The 24,198-nt window shown below is 40.7% G+C and overlaps 1 protein-coding gene across 3 annotated transcripts in view; it reads right to left on the bottom strand.

The window, feature by feature from the left end:
* The window catches only part of TMTC1 (transmembrane O-mannosyltransferase targeting cadherins 1), a 263,658-nt gene that overhangs the window by 214,601 nt on the left and 24,859 nt on the right, over window positions 1-24,198 (bottom strand). For 2 of the 3 annotated variants that reach the window (XM_032432764.1, XM_032432766.1), the window contains exons 3-5: window positions 16,577-16,650; window positions 13,424-13,600; window positions 9,613-9,819 (exon numbers count right to left, since the gene is read on the bottom strand). In XM_032432764.1, coding sequence (XP_032288655.1) covers window positions 9,613-9,819; window positions 13,424-13,600; window positions 16,577-16,650 — 458 coding nt within the window. The remainder of the gene's footprint in view (window positions 1-9,612; window positions 9,820-13,423; window positions 13,601-16,576; window positions 16,651-24,198) is intronic. The other variant, XM_032432765.1, reaches the window with a different exon arrangement.

Below are 24,198 nucleotides of genomic sequence, written 5' to 3' on the forward strand. Positions count from 1 at the left end.
TTTCAAAATCAATATGTATTTTCTACATTATATATAATGTAATAAAGCTCATGGTTTGAAAAACATGAATGACATTAAAAATTCATAAATCCACAACATGAAACACAACTTCCTATATGGTTATCTCATCACCTACCTAAAAAACTGATAAATTAAGTCTCCATTATTTTATTTTCAACCTAATGATTTGTTTACTAAAGAGATGTCTTATTCTGTAGTAATTCTAAAAACATAAAACTGTGAATTTTAAAAAGTCGACTGTTAGTCTCATAAACTAAGAATAGCTCTAAACACATCTTTGAGACAATTCATAATGAGCCTGGTATTCATCAGTCAAGAGTAAGAGTTAACAGGAGAATTCTATTATCCTGCTAAACTTCAGTGAACTTTCCATCATGGGTACAAGAATGTTTGTCTTGAGTAAGCATTTCCTTTTAAAATATTGTAAACTCGGGGCGCCTGGGTGGCTTAGTCGTTAAGCGTCTGCCTTCAGCTCAGGTCATGATCCCAGGGTCCTGGGATCGAGCCCCGCATCGGGCTCCCTGCTCCGCGGGAAGCCTGCTTCTCCCTCTCCCACTCCCCCTGCTTGTGTTCCCTCTCTCGCTGTGTCTCTCTCTGTCAAAATAAATAAATAAAATCTTAAAAAAAAAAATATTGTAAACTCATGAAAAAAAGAGGAAACAAATATCACAAACAAGTAAAATCAAGACTATGCCACTTTCTTTCATAAATATAGCAAAGAAAAGGTGAATGTGCTACAAGGAAGATTTCTAAACAATAATTCTTCCACATTGGCTTTGGCATAAAATAAGCATGAGGGGGAAGAGGAGCTAAATCCTAGCACTACTATTAATGAAAAGCTACTGTAAGCTCTTTTCCTATGTGAACTCATTTGTTCCTCACAATAACCTCATGGGGTAGGTACGGGTATGACTGCCACCTACCCACGAGGAAACGGGAGACACAGACAGTTGAAGGAATTGGCCAAAGACCGTATACGTGGAAAGCAGTGGGACAGAATTCGAACCCAGGCACTCTGGTATGAGCCCATGGTCCTTATACACTGTCTCCCTCATAGGTTTTTCTAAGAATGAAAATTGTAAGCTGCCCATAAAACCTGTATGTAACACGGTCTCTGGCGGTTGGTTAAGTACACACTCCGTGGGAGCGATAGTGGTAACGCTAGGGTTGACATTGATTTTGAAAAGCGTGATCACGACGCTTGCTTCTGAATAAGGGAATTTTCGAGTCATTTGTATTTCCACAATTTCCACAAAAGTCCCTCCAAACTCTTTTTTTTTTTTTTTTAAGATTTTATTTATTTATTTGACAGAGAGAGACGCAGCGAGAGAGGGAACACAAGCAGGGGGAGTGGGAGAGGGAGAAGCAGGCTTCCCGCTGAGCAGGGAGCCCGATGCGGGGCTCGATCCCAGGACCCTGGGATCATGACCTGAGCCGAAGGCAGCCGCTTACTGACTGAGCCACCCAGGCGCCCCCCCCCTTTTTTAATTGTTTTTTTAAATTTATTTTTTTGAGAAAGAGAGCGTGTACATGGGAGCATGCATGAGCAGAGGGGAGGGGGAGGGAGAGAGGGGCAGACAGAGAGGTAGAAGTGAACTCCCTGCTGAGCAGGGAGCCCCATGCGGGACTCGATCACAGGACCCTGGGATCATGACCTGAGCCGAAGGCAGACGCTTAACGGCTGAGCCACCCAGGCACCCCCCTCCAAACTCTTCTTGAATTAAAAAAAAAAAAAAAGTTTTTCTCAAGCAGGTATATTTTTAAAATTCTCTTACATTTACTCTACAAAACATATTACCAGATCAAAACGTGTGGCAGACTGTTTTCAGAACGACAAACTGAAAATCCCACCAAATTATCTGAAGCCACCAAGAGCGGATCGCCTGGTGTCGCACAAGGTTCTGGTGAAAGAGTTATTTATATACACCCTGAGTGTTTACAATGTTAAGATGAACTGATATTGCTATTATAATCACTCTACAACCTCTCAGCAGCCTAACACTTAAAAAGATAAAGAAAAAAAAATTATTGAGCTGGATGTCAGTAGCATTAACGAAAAGAGCAAAGAAATCAGCAGTAAACTCCCTATACATCCTAAGAGCCCTTGCTGTGCTCTGAATAAGAAGGGAGAGCTGTTTGGTGGCCTGGAAGCCACCCAGCCTCTTACGCACACAGGACAGAGGTAGAGGGCTCCATACAGGGGCTGGCGAGGGGATGGAAAAGCAGGAGGCCTGGGATCCTCTTCTATGAAGAGCCCTACTGTGGCAATGACAAGAGTGCATGCCAACCAGAAATGCCTACATTCTGATAGTTTTCTCTTTCAACATATGTCCCTGTGCATCCAGTTGGAAAGCAGATGCGTAAGCTTGATTGCTCTACACTGAGAAAGGAAAGAACTTATCATCTACTGACTGAAATTCACAGGGGATCGAAGATTGCCAAGAATCAGCACCCAATCAAGATTAAACAGAATGAACCCGGGGCTGTCAGCAGTTAGGAATTCTACCAACTGCTATCCATAAATTAAAAGGAATTTTGCCTCCTTAGCATGTGATTTATTTGGAAGAAGCTTTTAGTGCTAAGTTCTGAATGAATCCAAGGACCACTTTATTGAAATGATCCATTTTAGTGCTGAGCTCAGTTCAAGAACCAAAGCAGATTACAATAAGCTTTCGAACGAACTCATCAAGATAATTCCTGCCTCACCACATACTCTAGGAGTGGTTCAAAAGGAATGATATCGCTCTCAACTATGGTTAGGAAACAGTAAGAGGAAAAAACAATTCTCTTTTAGTTCTCTACCCACACAAGAGAATACTTTTCTGGTAAGTTCCATATTTCGGAAAAGCTACTCTAAAAGAATCTAAAAGCCCAGCTTGGGTAAATCGACCCTACTAATGAACGTTAAAGGCACATTAATGATAGTATCGCAATAAACACAGTTCCTAGTAAAGAAACCCAACAACACAGACTTAAAAATAACTTTTTAATTTACATTTTAATGTTTCTTAAAAGAAATTTCCCACCCTTTCCATCACTCTAGCAAAACACCACCATTCGTTCACCCTTCCCAGTAAAATATTTCTTTCTCTACGGGAAGACAAACGCCTACAGCAATCACTCGTCTCCTTTCTCCAGTGCTTAACATTCACTAAGCATGTCTGCAGTTCACCGACATCCAAAGGTAGAACGGGTCTTAGCAAAAGCTATGGTCAGTTCATTATGTTAAAAAGAAATTGACAAGGGGCGCCTGGGTGGCTCAGTCGTGAAGCGTCTGCCTTTCGGCTCAGGTCATGATCCCGGGGTCCTGGGATCGAGCCCCACATCGGGCTCCCTGCTCGGTGGGAGGCCTGCTTCTCCCTCTCCCACTCCCCCTGCTTGTGTTCCCTCTCTCGCTGTGTTTCTCTCTGTCAAATAAATAAATAAAATCTTAAAAAAAAAAAAAAGAAATTGACAAACTATGAAAAAGCTCAGGGTACATGGGACAAAAGTCAGAAGAAGTATCATCGGGATATTATGCCCACAGGATAGGTCGATAGTGGAAACAGTTATACAGTGGTTTAATAATAAATAATTGTAACAATAATTATGCTAGCTGGTTTGGTTAGTGTCTTTATAAAATGCAGCCTAGGGGCGCCTGGGTGGCTCAGTCGTTAAGTGTCTGCCTTCAGCTCAGGTCATGATCCCGGAGTCCTGGGATCGAGCCCTGCATCGGGCTCCCTGCTCGGCGGGAAGCCTGCTTCTCCCTCTCCCACTCCCCCTGCTTGTGTTCCCTCTCTCACTGTGTCTCTCTCTATCAAATAAATAAAAATCTTTAAAAAAATAAAAAAATAAAAAAATAAAATGCAGCCTAAGAGTTATTGCTTTCTTGGATCCTCCACCCATCATGCGCCTGCCTCCCCGAAGTAAATCACAGTGATCTGGATGCAGCCATCCAAGAACAACTAAAGACTAAAGAATTTATACCACTGAGGAAGAGAGAAAATTCTCTAGCAAAATGTGGCCCAGTTCATCTTTAAACAAAGCAAAGTGGAAAAAAATGATAAACAGCAACTGAAGAATTTGCAGTCTCTTTATAATAAAATCTTAGTTAATATCTACTTCCATGAGGTGATCTGTGCTCTTAACATGGATTCATCATTGAAGCTCACAGCTGCATTAAGAGATTTTAACGTAGGGGAGGGGATTTATTATTATGAACCCACAAACTTCACCTGGAACTGCTGGATGATTTTCTTTGTAGACCTATTAGTTAACGCCACACCTCTTTCATGCAGTCATTTAATTTTTTTTAAAGATTTTTATTTTTAAGTAATCTCTACACCCAACGTGGGGCTTGAACTTACAGCCCCAAGATCAAGAGTCACATGTCCTCCTGACTAAGCCAGCCAGGCGCCCCTGGTCATTTCATTTTGGAAAGCAGCAGCTGAATGAGATTGGGAATGGCTCATCTGAAACCAGTCAACAGAAAAAGTGTGTAAAACCGGGGGTGGGGGGGGACAAAAGAGAACCCAGTTATTAGTCAGTAATGAAGGCTTTCAACAGACTTTTTTTCCGTCGCTTGCAAATCACACTTCGCTAGCTCACGAAGTTCCTCTCAAAGCTAAGATGAGACTATTAATAATGATCTGAACACACTTGCCCTACTCACAGGATCATATGTGTGGATGAAAGTACAAAATCCCACCTCAGGAGTTTAATCTGCACAGCATTTCTTACTTTGGGGCAAAAAGAGTGCAATGCAAGGTCTACAGAAATCAAGCATTAAAACGACACTTAAAAGATCAGTTACCCATTCCGTCAGTGAAGGTCAAAATATTTATATGCCTCCCTAAGTCCCCTGAATTTAATTACCTTACAAATTCACTTTAGTGCCAAACTGTTCTCCAGTCCTAAACCTGTCTTAGTTTCTTGATTTGCATACCTATGTGTAAGGTACTCACAAGAAAAACTTTTAAGACCCACTGAAGTGAAAAATCTAACCACTGCATTGCCCACAAAGGTAGAAAATGGGCTCATTTTAAGTAAAAACACCATGATCATCATCCAGCCAAGTTCCATGAGGGCAGGGCTGAGTTTGCTTCACCGCCATATTCCTCACACCAAAAATGGTGCCTGGCCCATAGTAGGTGCTCAGTAAATACTGTTGAATGAAGGACCTATGACAGATCCAGCTGGAAAAAAGAGGAAATGAGCAAGAATTTATTGAGCCAATAAATTTATTGAGCCACTGTTCTTCAGTGCCTAATGTGATCAGTCATTTAAATATGAAATCAATCCAGTATACACATGAAAAGTGACTATACATAGTTATATATAAATGTTGATATGAGTTATGAAGATAAGATTCCATGTGGAATTCACTAACCTTTCCAATGTGAAAAAGAAAACGCACCCACATGTGAATGAACTTAACATAATGAAGGAGATGAGGGAAGGAATGTTTACATACAAAACATTCCTCATTTCATATGGAGTCATTCAGTAAAACACAGTATCAACTGAAATTTTATCTGATTCCAGAGTGTGTACCCTAAGTCTGAGGTTTTTTATAGCACTTTCTACCCATAAGTCAAATCACCAAATCACGCAGAAAAACCGGCAACTGAGTAAATGTAGGGGGTTTTTTTCCCCTGGCTTGGGATTTTCCCTGTGCATAGTAACTTCTGAAAACGTTTCAAGTGACAGTGTTCAGCCCAATTTTTTGTCAGACTAATGCCATGCACGCAATACAAATGTGTACTAGCAAACAGGCTCAAAGTTCAATCAAGAAACAAAAAAGAAAACCCATCCCACACAAACGCCTCATCCCCTGCCTGCATCCTGTAGGTTCACCATTTTCATGATGCATCCTGCTGTCCAGAAACCCAGACAGGAATGAGAATAGTTATAATATAAACTAGCAATCCTGATGAGGCTGGCTGCCAGGCACTGATCAGCCGCCTGTGTGCCCGGCACCCATTTACCTGTTTCTTACCTGTACTATTGCTCTTAGTCCTGACAACCAATCAGAGAGGAAGGGGTTATTACTACTGCTTTCCCCATTTGCAGATGAGGAAACATAGGCTCATGGAGATCGTGTCTTGTCCAGGATCAAGTAAGCAAAGGAGCCATGATTTAAACACTGTCTGGAGATCTTAAGAACCAGGACAGCACTACCTTTCTGGACCTTTATTTGCTTTACCTGACCAGCTTCTGACAAAAGTTCGTGCATAGTTTTCAAAAATAATTTTAATACTAATCAAATGTATACTCAAAAATATAACACCTTTCCCTTCAAAAGAGTGAAAATATATGACAACTTTCCAAAGAAAGGAAACTAAATGGTCCTTCTTGCCCACAAACATGGTAACTTAGTAAAACTCTGACCCAGTTTCAGCTGTGCTGTACACTGCTCTTTAGACACCTCAGTTTCAAAAATAACTACCCTGGTGCTTGGGGTTAAAAAAAGGTAACCTACAAGAGAATGCCACCTGATTCAATGTGTTAGCACCAAACCCTACATCAAAACAAGTCAAAAGGTGCTTCATCTATGGTCCAAGGATGATTGCAAGAATCTTTCCACCACCCGAGAGTTCAACAGAGAAGCGAGCTCCACATCAAATGACACAGGTGTCCTGCCTCCTCCCCTAAGCTAGGTCCTCGCCTGGGACCCTGGACTTGTAAAAGATGACTATTAAATTTTTAGGAATACCGCAGGCCAGTTATTAAGTTCAGCCATTACTGAAAATTCTACTTAAAATTTTAAAAATCATATTAAAAACAAAGGTGCTGGGCGCCTGGGTGGCTGAGGCGTTAAGCGTCTGCCTTCGGCTCAGGTCATGATCCCAGGGTCCTGGGATCGAGCCCCGCATCGGGCTCCCTGCTCCTTCTCCCTCCCACTCCCCCTGCTTGTGTTCCCTCTCTCACTGTCTCTCTGTCAAATAAATAAATAAAATCTAAAACAAAAACAAAAACAAAGGTGATAACCACTCAAAGCTCATCACTTCCTCATTAGTTTACTTCATTTTACTATTATCTCTGCTCTTGAGATTGTCTGTGGTCTGTGAAGCAGTGGAAATACTGTACAATGGTGGGCTCTAGCATATCTCCCCCCAACTCCACGGTCAGTGGCATCACCACATCTGTAGCCTGAAATGAGCCACGGTAGAAGTATTTATGGGAAATTGGCAAACTCTGCAAGTCAGGCTTTCCTTTCTTTGGAGAGCCAGGTATTAGACATTCAGCAGCATCCCCCCCTGGTGTTCATAATTCATCCCATCCCTTTCTGCTGCCATGTCTTCATCTCTCCTCTCTACAACTTATCCACACACACACACACACCCATCAAATTTAAAATATGAAAACAAAAACCTAACACACCTCCAGATAGCATCCTTTTCCACCATTCCTTCTTTCCTTCGTCGATTTATTTATTTATCTGAGAGAGAGCGAGCACGTTCAGGGAGGGGGCAGAGGGAGAGGGAGAATCCTGAAGCAGACTCCCCACTGAGTGTGGAGCCCGGCGCGGGGCTCGATTTCTCGGCCCTGAGATCATGATCTGAGCCAAAACCAAGAGTTGGACGCTTAACCAATTGAACCATCCAGGCACCCCTCCACCATTCCTTCATTGCCAAATTTACTGACAATGTTCTTTCTGTGCTTAATTCCAATACTTTCTTCCCATCAATTCATTAATTTAGTCATTTCACAAATATTTGAGCAAGTACAATTAACCAGACACTATAAAAGTAACTGGGGGTACAAATGTGAGCAAAGTTCAACACGGTCCCTCCTTCATGAGAGTCACATGTTGAAGCCACCTTGAAATCTCCAATATTCTATTAATTCCTCTTTTTTTCTCCTCCTTGGCCTTTCTTTAAAAAATTTACAATTTCCCTAAAATGTTGTCTTTTCCTCCATGGCCCTCCATAAAAAAGTCAAGATTTCCTCAATGATAGGACTCTCTCTCTTATCTCTTTTCTTCCTTCCACAGGAATTTCATTTATTTCTGTGATTTCATCCTCCTCCTACTCTCAGAAAACCTATTTCTCCCCTAGCCTTCCCATCTCATAACTGGCACCACCATTCACCCAACTGTTGAAGCCAGAAACCCCCAAATCCTCATTTCCTGCCTTTCCCTTACCCCTCCCTTCATCTCAAGCATCAGCAAGTCCTGTGGGACCTATATCCAAAAGATGTCCCAAATCCAACATAGCATTTCATCCCAGTCCTTGTCACCCTTGGCCAAGACCTTTTTCTTCTCATTCAGTCTGTATAAAATTCTCCAAACCCTCCTCCCTGCTTTATCCTTGCCCCCTCAATCAAGCACTACAAAGAAGCCAGTGAACATTTTAAAAAAGAAATGTGATCATTTCTCTCAACACTTAAAACAAACAAACAAGAAACCTCTAAAGTCTTCCCTCGTCACCCAGAATAAAATCCAAACTTCATTTCATGGCCAACAGGGCCCTTCATTATCTGGGCCTGGCCACTCCCCGACCTCGCCTCTTGCAACTCCCACTTGCTCATTATCCCAAGTCTGGAACCTTCTGCCCAGATCTTGGCTGGTCTTTGCAGGACGAGCTCCTCCTGTCATTATAAGGATTCCGGAGGCCTTCCCTGACCAACCAACCCAAATTTGGCCCAGCCAGGCCGGCCCATCACTCTTCATCACACCATCCATTCCTTGGTGGTTATTTAGTGTCTGTCTTCTTCTACTGCAAAAGAAGCTACATAAGAAAAAGGACCTTGTCCTCCTTACTTACCAGGACATCCCTGGTGCCTAGAACAGTGCCTGGCACATGACAGATGTTCAATAGCCATTTGTTGATGAATGAATGATGAATGGAGCAAGATCCAAAAACAGGCAAAAGTGGAAATAACTGGAAATTAAGACCCTGAAATGAGAGTTTTCAGGGACCGCACAGAGAAATAAGAACTGCAATCTGAAGTGGTAAAGTGCTAATAGGATGAATCTAATTTTCATCTTTATTAAATTCTGACTTGCCCATGGTTCGAGTTATTTTAGAGGCAACCTAATTTAGTGAGGGCCCGTTCTGATGAATCTATGTTAATTTTCATAGCTGGGTCAAAATATTTTTTAAAAGAAAGAAAACTACATGCTTCAGACAAGTGTGTCCTGTATCCTCAAAAACATTTCTGAGAAGCAGAGTCCCCTGGGCTTCCTCCCATACTCGTGCTGTGATAAATTCCTGTCACACACGAAGAGTGGCGGGGAGGGAGCAGGAGAACATAGCACGCACTCCTCCCCCACACTCCCAGGGTGCCTGCTCTCCAATGCAAGGTTCTTCCACCAGGGACACAGTCTAGTGTCTGTCCTTCTTAACTGCGGCTTCACAGACCCATACCTCCCCGTGCTTCCAAATCAAGGCACACAGCAGGGCAGCTACTTGCTGCTTCTAGTGACTCCTTTCCTACCTAATCTAATTCAGGGAAAGGGAGGAATGAAGAGAAGGAGAAAGGAGGGAAACAGGGAGGGAGAGGGGCAGTCACGAAACACTCACTCAGTACTTTACTTCTCCTGCCCACCCACGCTACACCAGGTGGTGCTGGAGGGTGAAAATGGGCATGGGGAGTCCAGCTTAGTACCTCATCATGGACCACACAGCTCGAGGAGACACTGGGAATCCATTGCTCTTGGGTTCTGGTGGCGATGGGGAGTGGCAGCCACCCCAAGCTCCTCGGTGAGGAAATCGATGCTGCTTCCCATTCTCCCGGTGAGGGTGCACAGGCAGCGAGGGGGGCTGAGGGTTCGAAGGCTGCTGTGGGCTGCACTGATGGATGACCCCATTGCTCCTAATTGTGCACGTGGCATTGAGGGGAAAGAAAGTCAAACAGAATGACAAGGCTTGCAACAAGAAATAATAGTCCCCTGGCCCACTCCCAAGTCCTGTTCCCTGGAAGCAACCATTCTCAAGTCTTTTAGCTCTTTTGTTTCTGGTATGTATCACAATGTTTTAAAAATAACACAATTATAACATTATTTTTTTATTTTAGAACTTAGCCTTACTACGCTAGAAGACTAGGTCTCAGTCCCTCTTACATGGTCACCAACGCATACATACATGTGTGTGCACGCATGTGCACACAAACACACATACACACACACACACACATTCACACACCCTCTTCTTCACCCCTCGTCCTCCAAATAGATTTCTTTCAAAATATTTGGTTGAAGTGGTATTCGGGATTTACATAATTATGATCTTATAAAATACTGTTCATAGCTGATCTATCCAATGTACCTTGATTACATTTTCTTTCATTAATCCTCTGAGATAGAATTCATAACCACCGAAGGGGCAAAAATTAAAACGTCTGATACTACGAAGTGATGCCCAAAATATGGAGCAAAGCAAAGGGGATTCTCAGACATTGTTGCAATCGTTTCAAGAGCAATCCTTCAATATAGGACACAGTGAATGTGCATCTATCCATGGTCCCAGCAACTCTACTTCTATGGTTATACCTGAGAGAAACCCACATGTATTTGCACATACACACACACAAAACCCACTGCAGCATAGTTTAAAATAGCAAAAAATGTACCAATAAACTAAATTCCAAATCCAGAAAAACAGATAAATTGTGATATTTAAATACTGTACAACAGTTAAACTGAATATATCTACAACGATGTACCTCAAAATCCCAATGTTAAATGAAAAGCTAGTGATACTATTGATATAAAGTTTGAAAATATGTTAAAAATATACTATTTGATATTCACTGGTAAATACATATTAAGTAATGGCATAAAAATAATCATAGAAATGAAAAGTGACGAATTCAGGATGGTGGTTACTCTCAGAGAAAGAGGTTAGGGACTGGAGTCAAGGAATGTTACTCTCTGCATGTTGGAAATGATACACAAATTTTTAGAAAAGAAAGAAAAGTAAAAAGAAATTTAACTTTCGGGAGCTGATCTTTCACTGAAAATGTTTCTTCCTAATGGTGATGTCAAATCAAAGAAATCCCACTCCATTCCTGTGGCCCAATCTTAAAATTTGGGAATAAATTGTCCTTCATGTAGAAGGGCTTCCAACATTCATTTTTGTTACCATTTCTTTCCTGGTGCCTGAATCATATGATAAAAGACCTCAACAAAAACCTAATGCCAAGATGTTTATTCTAAATGAACAGATAAAGTGGGAGGACAGCCCTAAGAGTTTGTGCAAAGCTGTGTGTGTGTACATTATTCTGGGAAAAGGGACACAATTCCGTGAGATTTTCAAAAGGGTCACGACCCTCACTACACTCAGAACGTCTGAGCTGATCTCATGGTACAAATGTGAGCCCAGGCCCTGGGCAGCAGATGTCCTGGGAGGTCTCTAGGTCCCTGCTCTGTGTTCCGTCCACAGAGGCTGGGGTTACTCAGGGGGCAAGCCTGTGGCTCTGGAGTCACACAGACAGGGATCCAAATCCTGGCTCCCCCCGAGATTCGGTGACTCTGGAGAGGTCACTTTCTGTGATTCTGTTTTCTCCTCCATAAAATGAGGCTAACAGTTATTCTGAGCATTAAGTGACTTCATGCCTGCAAATGGCATGGCACAGTGCCTGGCATGTGGCCAAGACTCAAGAGAGATCTTAACCGTTATTGGCCAGGTCTCCCCGGCACATGCTCTCTGTCCTGACCGCTATTCGCAACTGTCATCAGTTACTTGTGTAATGACTTAGATAACGTCTGGCTCCCCCACTATTGTATATGCCCCTGGAGGGAAGAAATCTTCTCTCTTGTTCTTGGCCAGGCACAGAATGAGTATGTGTTGAATGGGTGGATAGAAGGATGAAGGAAAGAACGAATGTCTCCACTTATGCAGAGCTGCGGCTGGTGAGAGCCAAAAGCGACTAAAAAACAAAGCAGGGACTATGAACTGTGCAACTTCGGGGCTACGTATCAGCAGTATGATTCCTCCCATAGAACTTCCCGCGGTTTAGTATTAGGAAGGCCAGGAACAGTTCTTAAAGAAATAAAAGAGACAATTATCCCCTTTGAAAAAAGCCTGGCTCAACAGCGACCAGATGAAACAGAAAGGAGTATATAGGCACCGGTGGGCTGGAGAGTCCCGAGACCAGAGGACACATGACTTCATGGATGAGGTTAAAATCGCTCTGGACTGGACCACAGGGGTCTGCAGTCAGTCGTCACATCCTTCTGCTGTCAGTGAGGCAAAGCAGAAAGGGCTTAGGACGCAGAGCTACAGAGGAGGCAAGGAAAAGTGGGAACAGGAGGGGTTGCTAGGTCATCCTATAAAAAATAAGGCCGGCACCTCAATCCCTCCCATTGGTCAAGAGGATAGAGAGGCAAGGCATTCTTATATAAGCCAAGGGGAGGTCCTCAGGCTCACAGCTTTCTTGGCATGAGCTTAGGTCAAAATGATAACCGAGCTCCTTCCTTTTACACGCCTCTGAGATTTACAGAGAGCCAATAGAGCACTAAAGTCTATTTAAATTATCTCTAAGCACGCCCAGGCAGGAAGGTGATCAGAATGTAATGGCTCATCTCAGCTTGTTGCCACTCAATAACACTGCTCTTATCTTTATGTCAAGGAGTATAAAGAGGTAGGGAATGCGATAAAAAGGCAGGGTATTTTTTAAAGCTAAAATTCTTCGTCGGATGAAGCAGAAGAATAAATCAACCACGTTTTTTTAAAAGTTCAAAAGTAAGGGCCTTATAATTACCGAAAAATGGGGTCTGCATGGCAAATTGTTAGTAATTATGGATTTGAAAGAGGAAGAAAAATATAGTGTGTGCTTCAACTTTTAATATGCCATAGCATTCTTACCATCTATAATCCACAGATATAATGAATGTGCTTAAACTCTTTAACTGAAAATAGGCTACTAAATAAACTTGACCTTTAATTTGAATATAACATGTATGGTTTAAAGTGGCCTTTTGTGGAATTCCAAAACAAGACTCCCAAATACTCTTAGGTAACAGCATCAGCCCTAGAACAAGCAAGCAGACCCAACTTAGCAGTGCTTTTTGATGGGTAACACTCATTTGAATGCAGGGATTCAAGGCAAGCTGTTAAGAAACAGTTACCCCCATTTGCAACCACTTCTTTTTGCGAATCAGAATTTCTTAATAATATGCAACCAAAACAATCTAGCAACATAAACTTAGCAATTAACATAGATACTTTCCAATTCCAAATTTGGGGCTCACAAAATCTTTATAGTCCTCATTGATTTTTATAAAGTGTGAAGGGTTTGAAATATCTAACACATTTATCTTAACAAAACAAACTTTATTAATTTATGGTCTAAGACAAGGTTACGTTTAACAAAATGTTATACTTTTTTTTTTTTACTGAAAGTTTGAAAGCTATTGATTTAAGTAATTCTTCTCTGCACATACATTGCTTGATATCCAAACTTTAAAATGACTTACGATTTCTCTTGCTTGTGGGATAGGGAAAAGAGATCATAAACCAAGCACACTCCAAACACCGTGATGCCTGTCTCTTTCACCAGCATGGCGCAGGTCCCCAAAAACAAACTGAGCAGCAAGAAGAAGGGAGAAGTGGTGGGAGGGAAACATTCCCCAATATGATGCTGGTCCACACTCCTGGAAAACAAGATCAAGGCTCTTTTAACCTAAGAAGAAATGTGAGTCACTGAGAAATACTAACTTTTAAAAATTAGATTTAACAATCAATTTCATTGTATTCTAAATAAGCAGGTGAACAAATATTTCTTCATGAATATTCATCACAGAATTATTTAAAATTGCAAAGATGAGAAAAAGTGAATGCCCAACAACACTGAACTCGGTACTTAAATTAAGGTACATATAAATTATGGTAAAATATGACATATAACAAATGGACACTAAAAAACCACTTAAAATGCTACCATAGAGATATAGTTAGTAGCATGGAAGGATGTTTAAGTGAATATATTTTAAGTGAATAATACAGATTACTAAGCTTATGCATGAACTCTGAAACCAGGTTCCCTGGGTTCCAATCACAGCTTTACAGCTAACTGGGTATTTTGGGGCAGGTTATTATACCTCTCTGTGCCTCAGTTCCCTCATGTATGAAATAGGATCACAGTGACTTACAGAATTAAATAAATGTAGGCAGAATTAAATAAATGACTTACTACATGCGAAGTGGTGATCATCATTATTGTTATTTTGGTGAAGGTGTCTCATATGCTTCTGTACATAAATCAGTCAGTGGATATAGATACATATACCGAAATATAATCCTCATTTCCTCTGCGATGAAAATACAGATGTTTTGGCCTTTTTCTTTTTTTGGTTAATTGGTATTTTGAAGTTTATTTTCCAAGGGGATGTATTAGGTAAATTTTTTTTCTCAGTATAATTTCCAGCAGGGATTTTCAAAAATCTTCCCGAGCTATAAAGCCTTTTTTCAACTTACAACATAGAATCAGCCCACACCCAAAAACATCACTATTCCTTCAGTAAGTGTCACACCCATCTGCCCCTACTCCTCTGAAGTAAAGGCCAATATTTCTGTAGTTAGGAAACCTTAGTTGTATTATGTCTTGGAACAATGACCTAAAATTATTTGCCAAAATTGCAGTGGATATACATTTTTTTCTGAAGCTGGTCTACAAGTTTCAATTGCTAAGAGTAAGAATGGCATGCACAGTAGAAACTGTAATCCCATGGCTCATTATCACATAGAGATAGATGGACACAACGCTGGCCTCACCATGTTCCCGAATGTACCATCCACACAGAAAAAGCCCAAGAGAATAAGTTTAAACCAAAAGGGAACTGTTAATCTTGTTCTAATACCAGAGTTAAACAGCAAAGAATTACCTGGTGAATTTGCGCTTCCATTGTTAAGATTTTTCACAATACCATTTCCAATGACTGGCAATGCAGTGTTGAGTCACAAAGCCAGGCCTAGGAGACTAGTACTGGACATGTACCCCCCACTTTTCACAAGTTCACGTTACTTTAATGAAAGACCTACATGAGTACCTATTTTCTGTAACAGGAAGAAATCCGAAGAGGATTTTTGCTTTTATGAAAGAAGGTGAAAAGCAAAAACAGTGTTTAGTGTTTATTCTGTAGGAGTGTTACAGAAGCGGTGCGCCCCCCAGGCAGTAGAGCGGCCCTGCCAATCGGCTCTATCCCCAGGGCCACACTCAGCATCTCAGCACCCAGCCTCCAGAGCTTTGAACTGTGTGAGCATCCGTGCTTTATCTCCATTTAGTCTGTTCATCCATTAGCGAGATGTGTCTGAAGGTATCAGAAAAAGCCCAAGAGAAGTTGTTTTTGGGGTCTTGGAATGCCCCCAATTTTTCCATATCAGTTAATGACCACTGTTTCTTCAACTTGAGGCCATGTTAGCTTACAAAAGGTGTTCACAGAAACGCTCTACTTTCGGATAGCAGGGGAAACCTGTACTAAGAAAAGGCTCCACTCGTTAAACCAAAATTCCTAAGAATGTATTCTTTTCATTCTTGGTCATCCAAGGTCTAAACTGGTTTATAACAGGGTTTCTCAGTCTGAGGACTACCGGCATTTTGCGGAAAATGGTGCTTTGTTGTAAGGGTTGTCCTGCACATTGTAGGACCCTTGGCCTCTACTTACTAAATGCCAGTAGCACCTTTCCACTTAACAACAAGCGAAAGTGTCTCCAAACATTCCCAAATGTCCCGAGGGGAAGACCATAACTGCCCCATATTGAGAACCACTTGTTTAGAATTGTATTGCTCAGAGTCACTGGGCTCTGAAAGATGGCAGGTCAATTAACTCATCCAAAGATCAACATTCACAAATCCCTAGCCAGGTATCCCTCCATGAAGTAGGGTGACATGATTCACTGGCCCCCTTTCTTCTGGGCCACCCCCTGAGCCATCTACCCCACTCCCATTCTCTTTTTAACCTGCCCCTTTCCCTATGTGGATATGTCACAACTCAAGTGAGAATCTGAGCACTTTGGGGAGTAAGGGCAATATAATGGGAAATTATTTTATTGCTTTTCAGCATCCCAAAGTAAGGAACTTATGTATTTTGATGAAAGAATGTATAAATTAGAAAACCACAGTTAAGAAATACTACCTCCAATTCAGCCTTTGTTATTTTAAGCTCTGAGCTACTTTAGTGAGGATAATAAAGAGGAAAAAAAATTAAGACCAAAATGAAAAAGGAGGAATTAAACAAATCACGGCCAAACAGAAGAGAGGACTTACACCCAATATATATTGGCTCAGAGCTTTCAAATTCCATTCTCAGTAAGAAATGACAAGTAAGAATAATCAAGAAGCCAGAGCTTCCCAACACTGGGAGAGCAGTTCCCTTTAAAAGGCGATGGCAAGGTTCAGAATGTGGCTGGAAGAGAGAGCAGCCTTGCATTTGCTAAGGGGGGATTTTCTATGCTGGTCTCCACAAAGCTCTCTGGGCATTTTGCTGCCAAGAAGCCTCCCTCCTTTCTCAGATAGATGCTCAAAGTCTGCGCGTGCGGGACACACACATACACACACGCCCCCCCCCAGAAATTCCCCAGGGGAAAGCAGGATTGCAACCACAGAGAAGGGCATTCTTAGCCATACCTACCTATTGTAGGAGAGAAAGGCCAACAGAAAGAACAGGCATGCTAACACATCGGCTCTGCCAACAATTCCAGCCACCTAGAAAGTTTGAAAAAATAAAGACCTCAGAAAATGGCTTTCAGAAAACGGTTACAGAAATGCATTCGTTTTTAGATGAATGTAAAGTATGATAAAATGAGAAAACACATTGTTCTTCAAATCTGACACGACTAACCACCTCTGGTTATCATATATATAACAATAAGTTTATAGAAGGAGAAAAAGAGGAAGGAAGGGAAAATATTTTCATGCTTAATTTCATTTTTCACCGTTCTTCTATAGAAGGGCAATTCAGATCATCAAGGTTTATTCATTTACTGGTTTATTCAAAAATATTTTTTGAGCAATGACTGAGTGCCAGACACTGCACCAGTCTTTGGTACCAGAGTGCTACTGGAGCAGAGGATATTTACAGAGGACTAGGAAAAAATTAGTTTAGGAAATGATAATCCTGGTAAAAATAGGAATGAGTATGAACTCATGATCACCATGTGAGCACAGTACATGTGTGCGTGTGTGTGTGTGTGTGTGTGCGCTTCTTAGTTCTGTCCCTGAAAGAGCCTAAAAGCAAGATAGCTCAGTAGCAAAGAGCCATCCTGGCACTGACCACCAACCATTCCTCCACTAAATAGAACGTGGGCTCCCTGGAGAAGTGGCCGGTTCCAAGGCTGAGGCTAAGGAGATACCAGAGGAGCTTGGATCATCTTGTCATGTTAGAAGGTAAGAAAGTGTGCAAAAAGTGACAGGTACATGTTAAAAGGACACAGAAGCCAGTGACAAGGGGCTCCCACTGACCAAATATCAGGCCATTTGAACATCAAAATAAATAAGAACAATAATAAAACAAACCATTAAAAAAAACAGACATCCATGAGTGCATCCTGATATTGATGGATGGATGAATGAATGCACATATAAGTACATACATAAATACAGTAAACAAGTGAATGGGAAAAAACAGAAAGCTCTTCCTTACATTGAAAAGCCAGTTCATGAATGTGGAGAGAATAGTGTGGTTGGCAAATAGCCGTTTTGCATCCAAAAGATTCAAGATTAGAATGAGCGAGAGACATCACAAAATACCAGTGGATGCTAAATCTAGGGTGTAAAGGTTTAATAAAGCATGGAGTATTTATTAGTAGGGCTTCAACACACTTCCTTCAAAGAATTTACTTGTTAAATAAAAAAGTAAAAAAAATAATTATACTATGGAGAAAATGCATTACACCTTAACTGCGGAATCAAACTTGACCTCACCAATAAAGGGCAAATAGATGTGACATGTCTCTCTGCAGGTGATAACCTGAGAGGGACACAATATTGCCTTTGTCAAATTCCAGCCAGGGATACATAACCTGAATATTCAGGAGAAGACATCAGACAAACCCAGGGTGAGGAACACTCTATCAAATATATAAATACATATATTTTATATTAATAAAGTATAAAATACAACAATTCTACATCATTTTATATCATTAATATTTTAATATCTCCTCCTTTATATTGTATCATGATTTACTAAATACATTACAACTCCTATAATCTAATGTATTATAATACTGCCTATATTAGTACATATTACATGTATATTATGCTTACATAATATACTACATGTGCATATATTATGTATTTCTATTTTATATACTGTATATTTCTACATATTTCAATATTCTGTATTTACATACAATAGAGTTATACTATTTGTACTTATACATTATAAAAATTTAATATAAAATATAAATAAGGAAGTTTAGAAAATATAAATTTTATAAATCATGGGTTATAAGTTATACAACACATATGTATTATAAATAATAATCATTTGAAATAACATATTACACATCAGTTGCAATGTTATAATAAATATCATGTAAACAGTTTATAATATACATACTAAATATAAGTTTTAAATTATATTTAAAGCTGTGAATTATATTATAGAAAGACAATGAAGACTGGTAACTGTTCCAAACTTGAGACTAAAGAGAAATATGACTAATGGCCTTGGTTTTAGAAAATATACAACTAAATTATTCAGATGTAAAGAGGTATGAATTATGTAACCTACTCTCAAATGTTTCAGAATACGAATAATATTTTTATATATTAAGGGGAAAAGAAAGGAAGAATGACAAAACAAATGTGGTAAAATGTTAAAAATTGGTGAATCTGGGCAATGAGTATATGGTCATTATATTTTTGAAGTTCAAAAATTTTTTTTAACTTGTTACTTAAGAAAGGGACTGAAGTGGAGGGAGAGTGGGGAACAAGACAGCTATTTATAAATCTTTGTGTTAGTCCACTACTACTTAAAACGTGCGAGCATTTCTCTTGATTTTTTTGAAATTCAAGAAATAAAACTGTAAAGGAAAAAAATGGGGTATGGTTCAAAGAATGCTTCTCACGAAGGCCATGTATGCGCTGGATCTTAAAGATGAGTAAGAACTCACAAGGGGAAGGAACAGGGTTGACATTTCAGGCACAGAAAATTGCATCACCCAAACCATCCAGGATCTGTAGTCCACTGTGTTAGAGAATCAATCATAATTAATAGCAGAAAACAGTGTTCTGGGAAATACACCTATAAATACTCTCATACAATGAGCACACTTTGCAGTGACACATGCATGTAGCTAGATCATCCAAGGCTTGAATATAGACTCCTTCTCTTGTGATTTGAGTGAGACTCAATTTTGTTATCTTTAATTTCTGGGATTTGGTTTTGTTATCTTTATTATTTTTTAAGATTTTATTTATTTATTTATTTGAGAGAGAGAGAGCACGAGCAGGGGAGAGGGGCAGAGGCAGAGGGATAAGCAGACTCCCTGCTGAGCAGGGAGCCCGATGACATGGGGCTTGATCCCAGGACCCTGAGATCACGACATGAGCCAAAGGCAGATGCTTAACTGACTGAGCCACCCAGGTGCCCCCCATTTTGTTATCTTTAAAATGAGCATAACACCCCCACCGCATGTTACTGTTGTGATTAATAAGATGATACATCTGAAGTGCGCACTCAATGTGGGTGTCCTTTTTTCTTCCTTTTCCCTGCAGAGAAGGTGGGTGGGACTCAGTGCTGAGACAGGTTTTCTTGTGGGGCTTATAGAAATCATCTTTTTATGGGGCGCCTAGGTGGCTCAGTCGTTAAGTGTCTGCCTTCGGCTCAGGTCATGATCCCAGGGTCCTGGGATCGAGCCCCGCATCAGGTTCCCTGCTCGACTGGGAGCCTGCTTCTCCCTCTCCCACTCTCCCTGCTTGTGTTCCCTCTCTCGCTGTGTCTCTCTCTGTCAAAAAATAAAAAAATAAAATCTTTAAAAAAAAAAAAAAAGAAATCATCTTTTTATATTAAGGCTTATATGTATGATATTTTAATTTAACTTTATTAGATAATCAAATCTATTAGTTAAAAATATAAATAGGAGATAATTTAATTATATACTTGCATAGGGATTGATAGCAAGTCACATACTGAGCAAAATTCTAGTCCAATCTACACCAAGAGAAACCTGGATATGGCTAAAGAATTTCACGAGCAGTAGAGTTAAAAGGTATTAGCTGATGTGGATGCCTGGACCACACGCTGTTTATTGATCCATTAATCTATAAGCAGTTTGAGTGCCAAATCAGGAAGACTGCCCGACTCAAGGGAGGTAGGCAATGACAATACGGTGTCACCTCAGTGTCAAGAACCAGCTCAGACTCAGTCAGGAGAGCAACAATTGCACACGGATCGCTTGTGAGCCCAGATCTGCTCCGTCTGCACAACAGCGTCTCTGAGCATGGAGCTCAGCATCACCTGCAAGGCCCCTGAAAGGTGAAACAGAGAGCCCAGCTCGCTAGCAACAACATCTTAGGATAAGGCCACACATCTGGGCCCAGAGGGACACTCGTCATGGCACAACTGGTGCGGCCAACTCGCACAACAGCAAGACTTGCAAGCTGATACTGGGTGTAGCAAGTTGGAAGGAGGCAGTCACAAGCTAGGCAAGCATAACTAATGTGCTAAAGGCGCCTGAAGCCTCCTTCTCAGATTGCAGCCAGTTTGTGCTGCCGGGAAGCCAGCTGGACGTGCCCAGATAGAAAGAATGTAGCATCCCTCGGAGCAGAAGCTCAGAGGGCGGGTTGAAATGTTAGTGCTGACACTGAGAGACTGAACACCTACTCGATGTCCCTGTTGAGCTGGGGTCTCTGGGGCAAGGGGGTTAGAGGTCTTAAAAACAAAGTGCTTGTCATCAACTACTGTATGTCTAGACCAACCATCCACTTTCACTGCAATTCAGTTAGTCAGTATCATCATGTTCAGTAACAGCATGATTTATTCCACTCAACAAACATTTCCCAAGGACCTCCTCTGTGCCGGATACTGTGCGAGATGGAGGAGTATGCCGTGCCGAGAGGCGTTTAACATCCGGGGGGTGGGGGGCAAGGGGGTCAAAGGAGGGTATTAATACAATAAAAGGGAGCCGCGTGTATCATAAAGAGGAGAAATAATTGCCATGAGAAGAATGGAGGGAATGACTTTGCAGAATCTGGAAGCCTTCATGGAAAGGCTGGTGTTATACACTAAAACCTAAAGGACAAGCAAGGAGGGCTCAGTAAGCTCAAGACAGGGGAATGTGAATCCGGGACCCGAGAAGGACCACAGAAGCATTCCAGGCAGAGGAAGGCGCAGTCTGAAAACACAGGAGGTGTTTCTGGAAGGGAAGGCATAAAGTGATGAGAGCATGGAGTAATAAGCAAATGAAAGGGGACAGGAGTGAGCAAATATGGGATGTTAAGTTGGAGCTCCCGGGGCTTGATTCTAAGACAACATAGGCTGAACTGTAGGATGCCGGGAAGTACAAAGGACTTAGCCAAAAATACATGCAGATGGATAGCATGCATTTCTGCCTCAAGCTGCAGGTTTTCCTCACCAAGAGGGTGGTTTTTACCTGGGAACTGAATCCTGTAACACAAACTCAAAGGATGGTAAAAATGAGAAAACTTCACTGGGTAGCATTCAAACAATGTAACCAATCAGATCTAAGTCCTAGCAAGCTTAACAGAATCACATGTGAAAAATACCAATTAATTTAATTTGCCCCCCAAACTTCTTATTTCTTAGCAGACCATTCATAGGATTTGCATAAAGTATACCATATGTACCAAGTTATTGATTGTTCCCTCTGCACGAATGAGTCCCATTAGTGTCAGACAGGGCCAGGAAACACACACTTAACATGCAACAGCTGAAAGCCAGGCTGACTGATTAGATCATGACCAATTCTCTCCTACGTGCTCTTGTCCCAGTTCTGGAAATGGTGACCTTAACCCTCAACTCCATGTGTCAGTATCTCCTGTTCTTGCTTTTGACTTGACATAAGTGCCTTCCTTCCAACCAATAATGTTTCTATGATGATTGCTAAGTTTCCATTCCCACTGGGGAATTACAATGATTTTCCCCATTTTCCCAATTTCTCTGCTTATTTTTCTGATGATTCAGAAAATATACTGTCAGAAAACCCTTCGAAGAATCACAAGGTCTTCAATGAGGAAAGTTCTGGGTCATTGTCATTGCTATACCTCCTACACTTAAATACTTGTTGAAAGATTGAGTAAATCAATGAATTTGTTCCTCATACTTAAATTGGAGATAATTTTTTTATGACAACATATTGCTTTATCTTGTATGTATTTATGTGCATGTTCTTTGGCTTTTTTAGGAGCTTGTGAACAAATTATGGGTAGGGACCCCTTATCCACCCACATACCCTCCCGGCACCTAGCAGTGCCTACACCAAGCAAGTATTCATTTACTATATGTTGATTACATAATTAAGGAAACAAATCCTTAATCATACCAACATGTTTAAGCAGAGCCCTTCCCTCAAAAAATGTTAATCCTCCATCCTTCCTGGGATTACTTATGGTCCTGATTTTCTTCTTATCTAGCAAAGGGGAGATATATCCCTCTGACTCCCTCTCCAGCCACACTTATCATCTATTTTTCTTTTCTTTTTTAATAATTTATCACTAAGTCTTCTATAACACAATGGTTTTTTTCCCCTATCTCTCTGTCTTCTTCCTTAGAAACCTAAACCTAAATCTGTAATTGAATGATGGTCTCCTATTTACTTCCTAGTATAGATTGTTACGTAAGTCAAATTTCTTCACCTCCTTCTTACACTTCTCTCATTCCTTGTGAATGCAAAAATTTTTCCCTAAATGTCCAGCTCTCAGACTCCTTTGTCCCTATAATTATGATATCATGGATTTTTTTTTTATTAGCTTGTTGAAACCTTTTCTTAAAGGTCACTTTGCTAACAGGATTTTTCCTTTTTCTTAGAATTCGACCAAACTCTACCAGCTCATGATCCCACTGTCCAAGGTTACCTGCTCTCCCTCTTTACAAGCATAGAATTAAGACTGTTATTGTCCTACTCCTTTATTCTTCCGTGCAAAAATTTTCCCCAAGACACTCTAAGCACATATTTTCCACTGTACTTTGACCCGGCATCATATATTCTATATGGCTAGGAGTAGTAGTCCTTGATTATTTCTCTTCAGGTGACATCCAAAAAGAATATTAAAAACTTAGGTATCTCTCTCATCTTTTAAAATACTTGAAAGAATCTAACTTAATAAAGCCATAATATTACTGTTTTAAATGTACCAAATGGAATCTGAAATGTGCCACTGCGATTTGAAGCTCGTTATTTTCCATTTACACAAACGTGAACAGGCTCTTCTTTAAATGACAGACATTTCATACCCATTCCCCTTGAACTCTTATTTCTATTTTATTTCCCCCGAGCATTGTTTCTTAATGTATTGTGTAGTCATGCTTAAAAATATTCTACTTATCATCTTCTCTCTCTGTAATAAAAATACATATATAAAGTTACCTCACTAAGTTACCCCACTTAGTATTAATACACAATTGCTCAATACATCATAAATTAGAAAAAATGGTAAATAGCTCTCAGATATAAAAATACACTTCTTTTTTTTTTTTTTTTTTTTTTTAAAGATTTTATTTATTTATTTGAGAGAGAATGAGAGAGAGCACATGAGAGAGGGGAGGGTCAGAGGGAGAAGCAGGCTCCCCGCCGAGCAGGGAGCCCGATGCGGGACTCGATCCAGGGACTCCAGGATCATGACCTGAGCCGAAGGCAGTCGCTCAACCAACTGAGCCACCCAGGCGCCCTAAAAATACACTTCTTAATAACAGGTTTAGCAAGTTTTTCTTTTTTCTTTTTAAAGATTTATTTATTTGAGAGAGAGAGAGTGTGAGCGGGAGAGGCAGAAGAAGAGAGAGAATCTCAAGCAGACTCCCCACCAAGCACAGAGCCCGATGCGGGGCTCGATCCCATGACCCTGAGACCATGACCGGAGCTGAAATCAAGAGCTGGACACTTCACCAACTGAGCCACCCAGACGCCCCACGTTTCTTTTCAATAAGTGCAATTATTGACGGAATATTTCTTTAGGTTAGAATAAGAAAGCATACCGTATCAGTTCCATCCTAGCTTTCATCTTTACAGAAATGTTCACATAAATAAGTGAAACAGAAGTAGCTATGTTATAGCAGTGACTTAATTCTTT

This window comes from Phoca vitulina, unplaced genomic scaffold (genome assembly GCF_004348235.1).
Source record: "Phoca vitulina isolate PV1807 unplaced genomic scaffold, GSC_HSeal_1.0 scaffold49, whole genome shotgun sequence".
Lineage (NCBI taxonomy): Eukaryota > Metazoa > Chordata > Mammalia > Carnivora > Phocidae > Phoca > Phoca vitulina.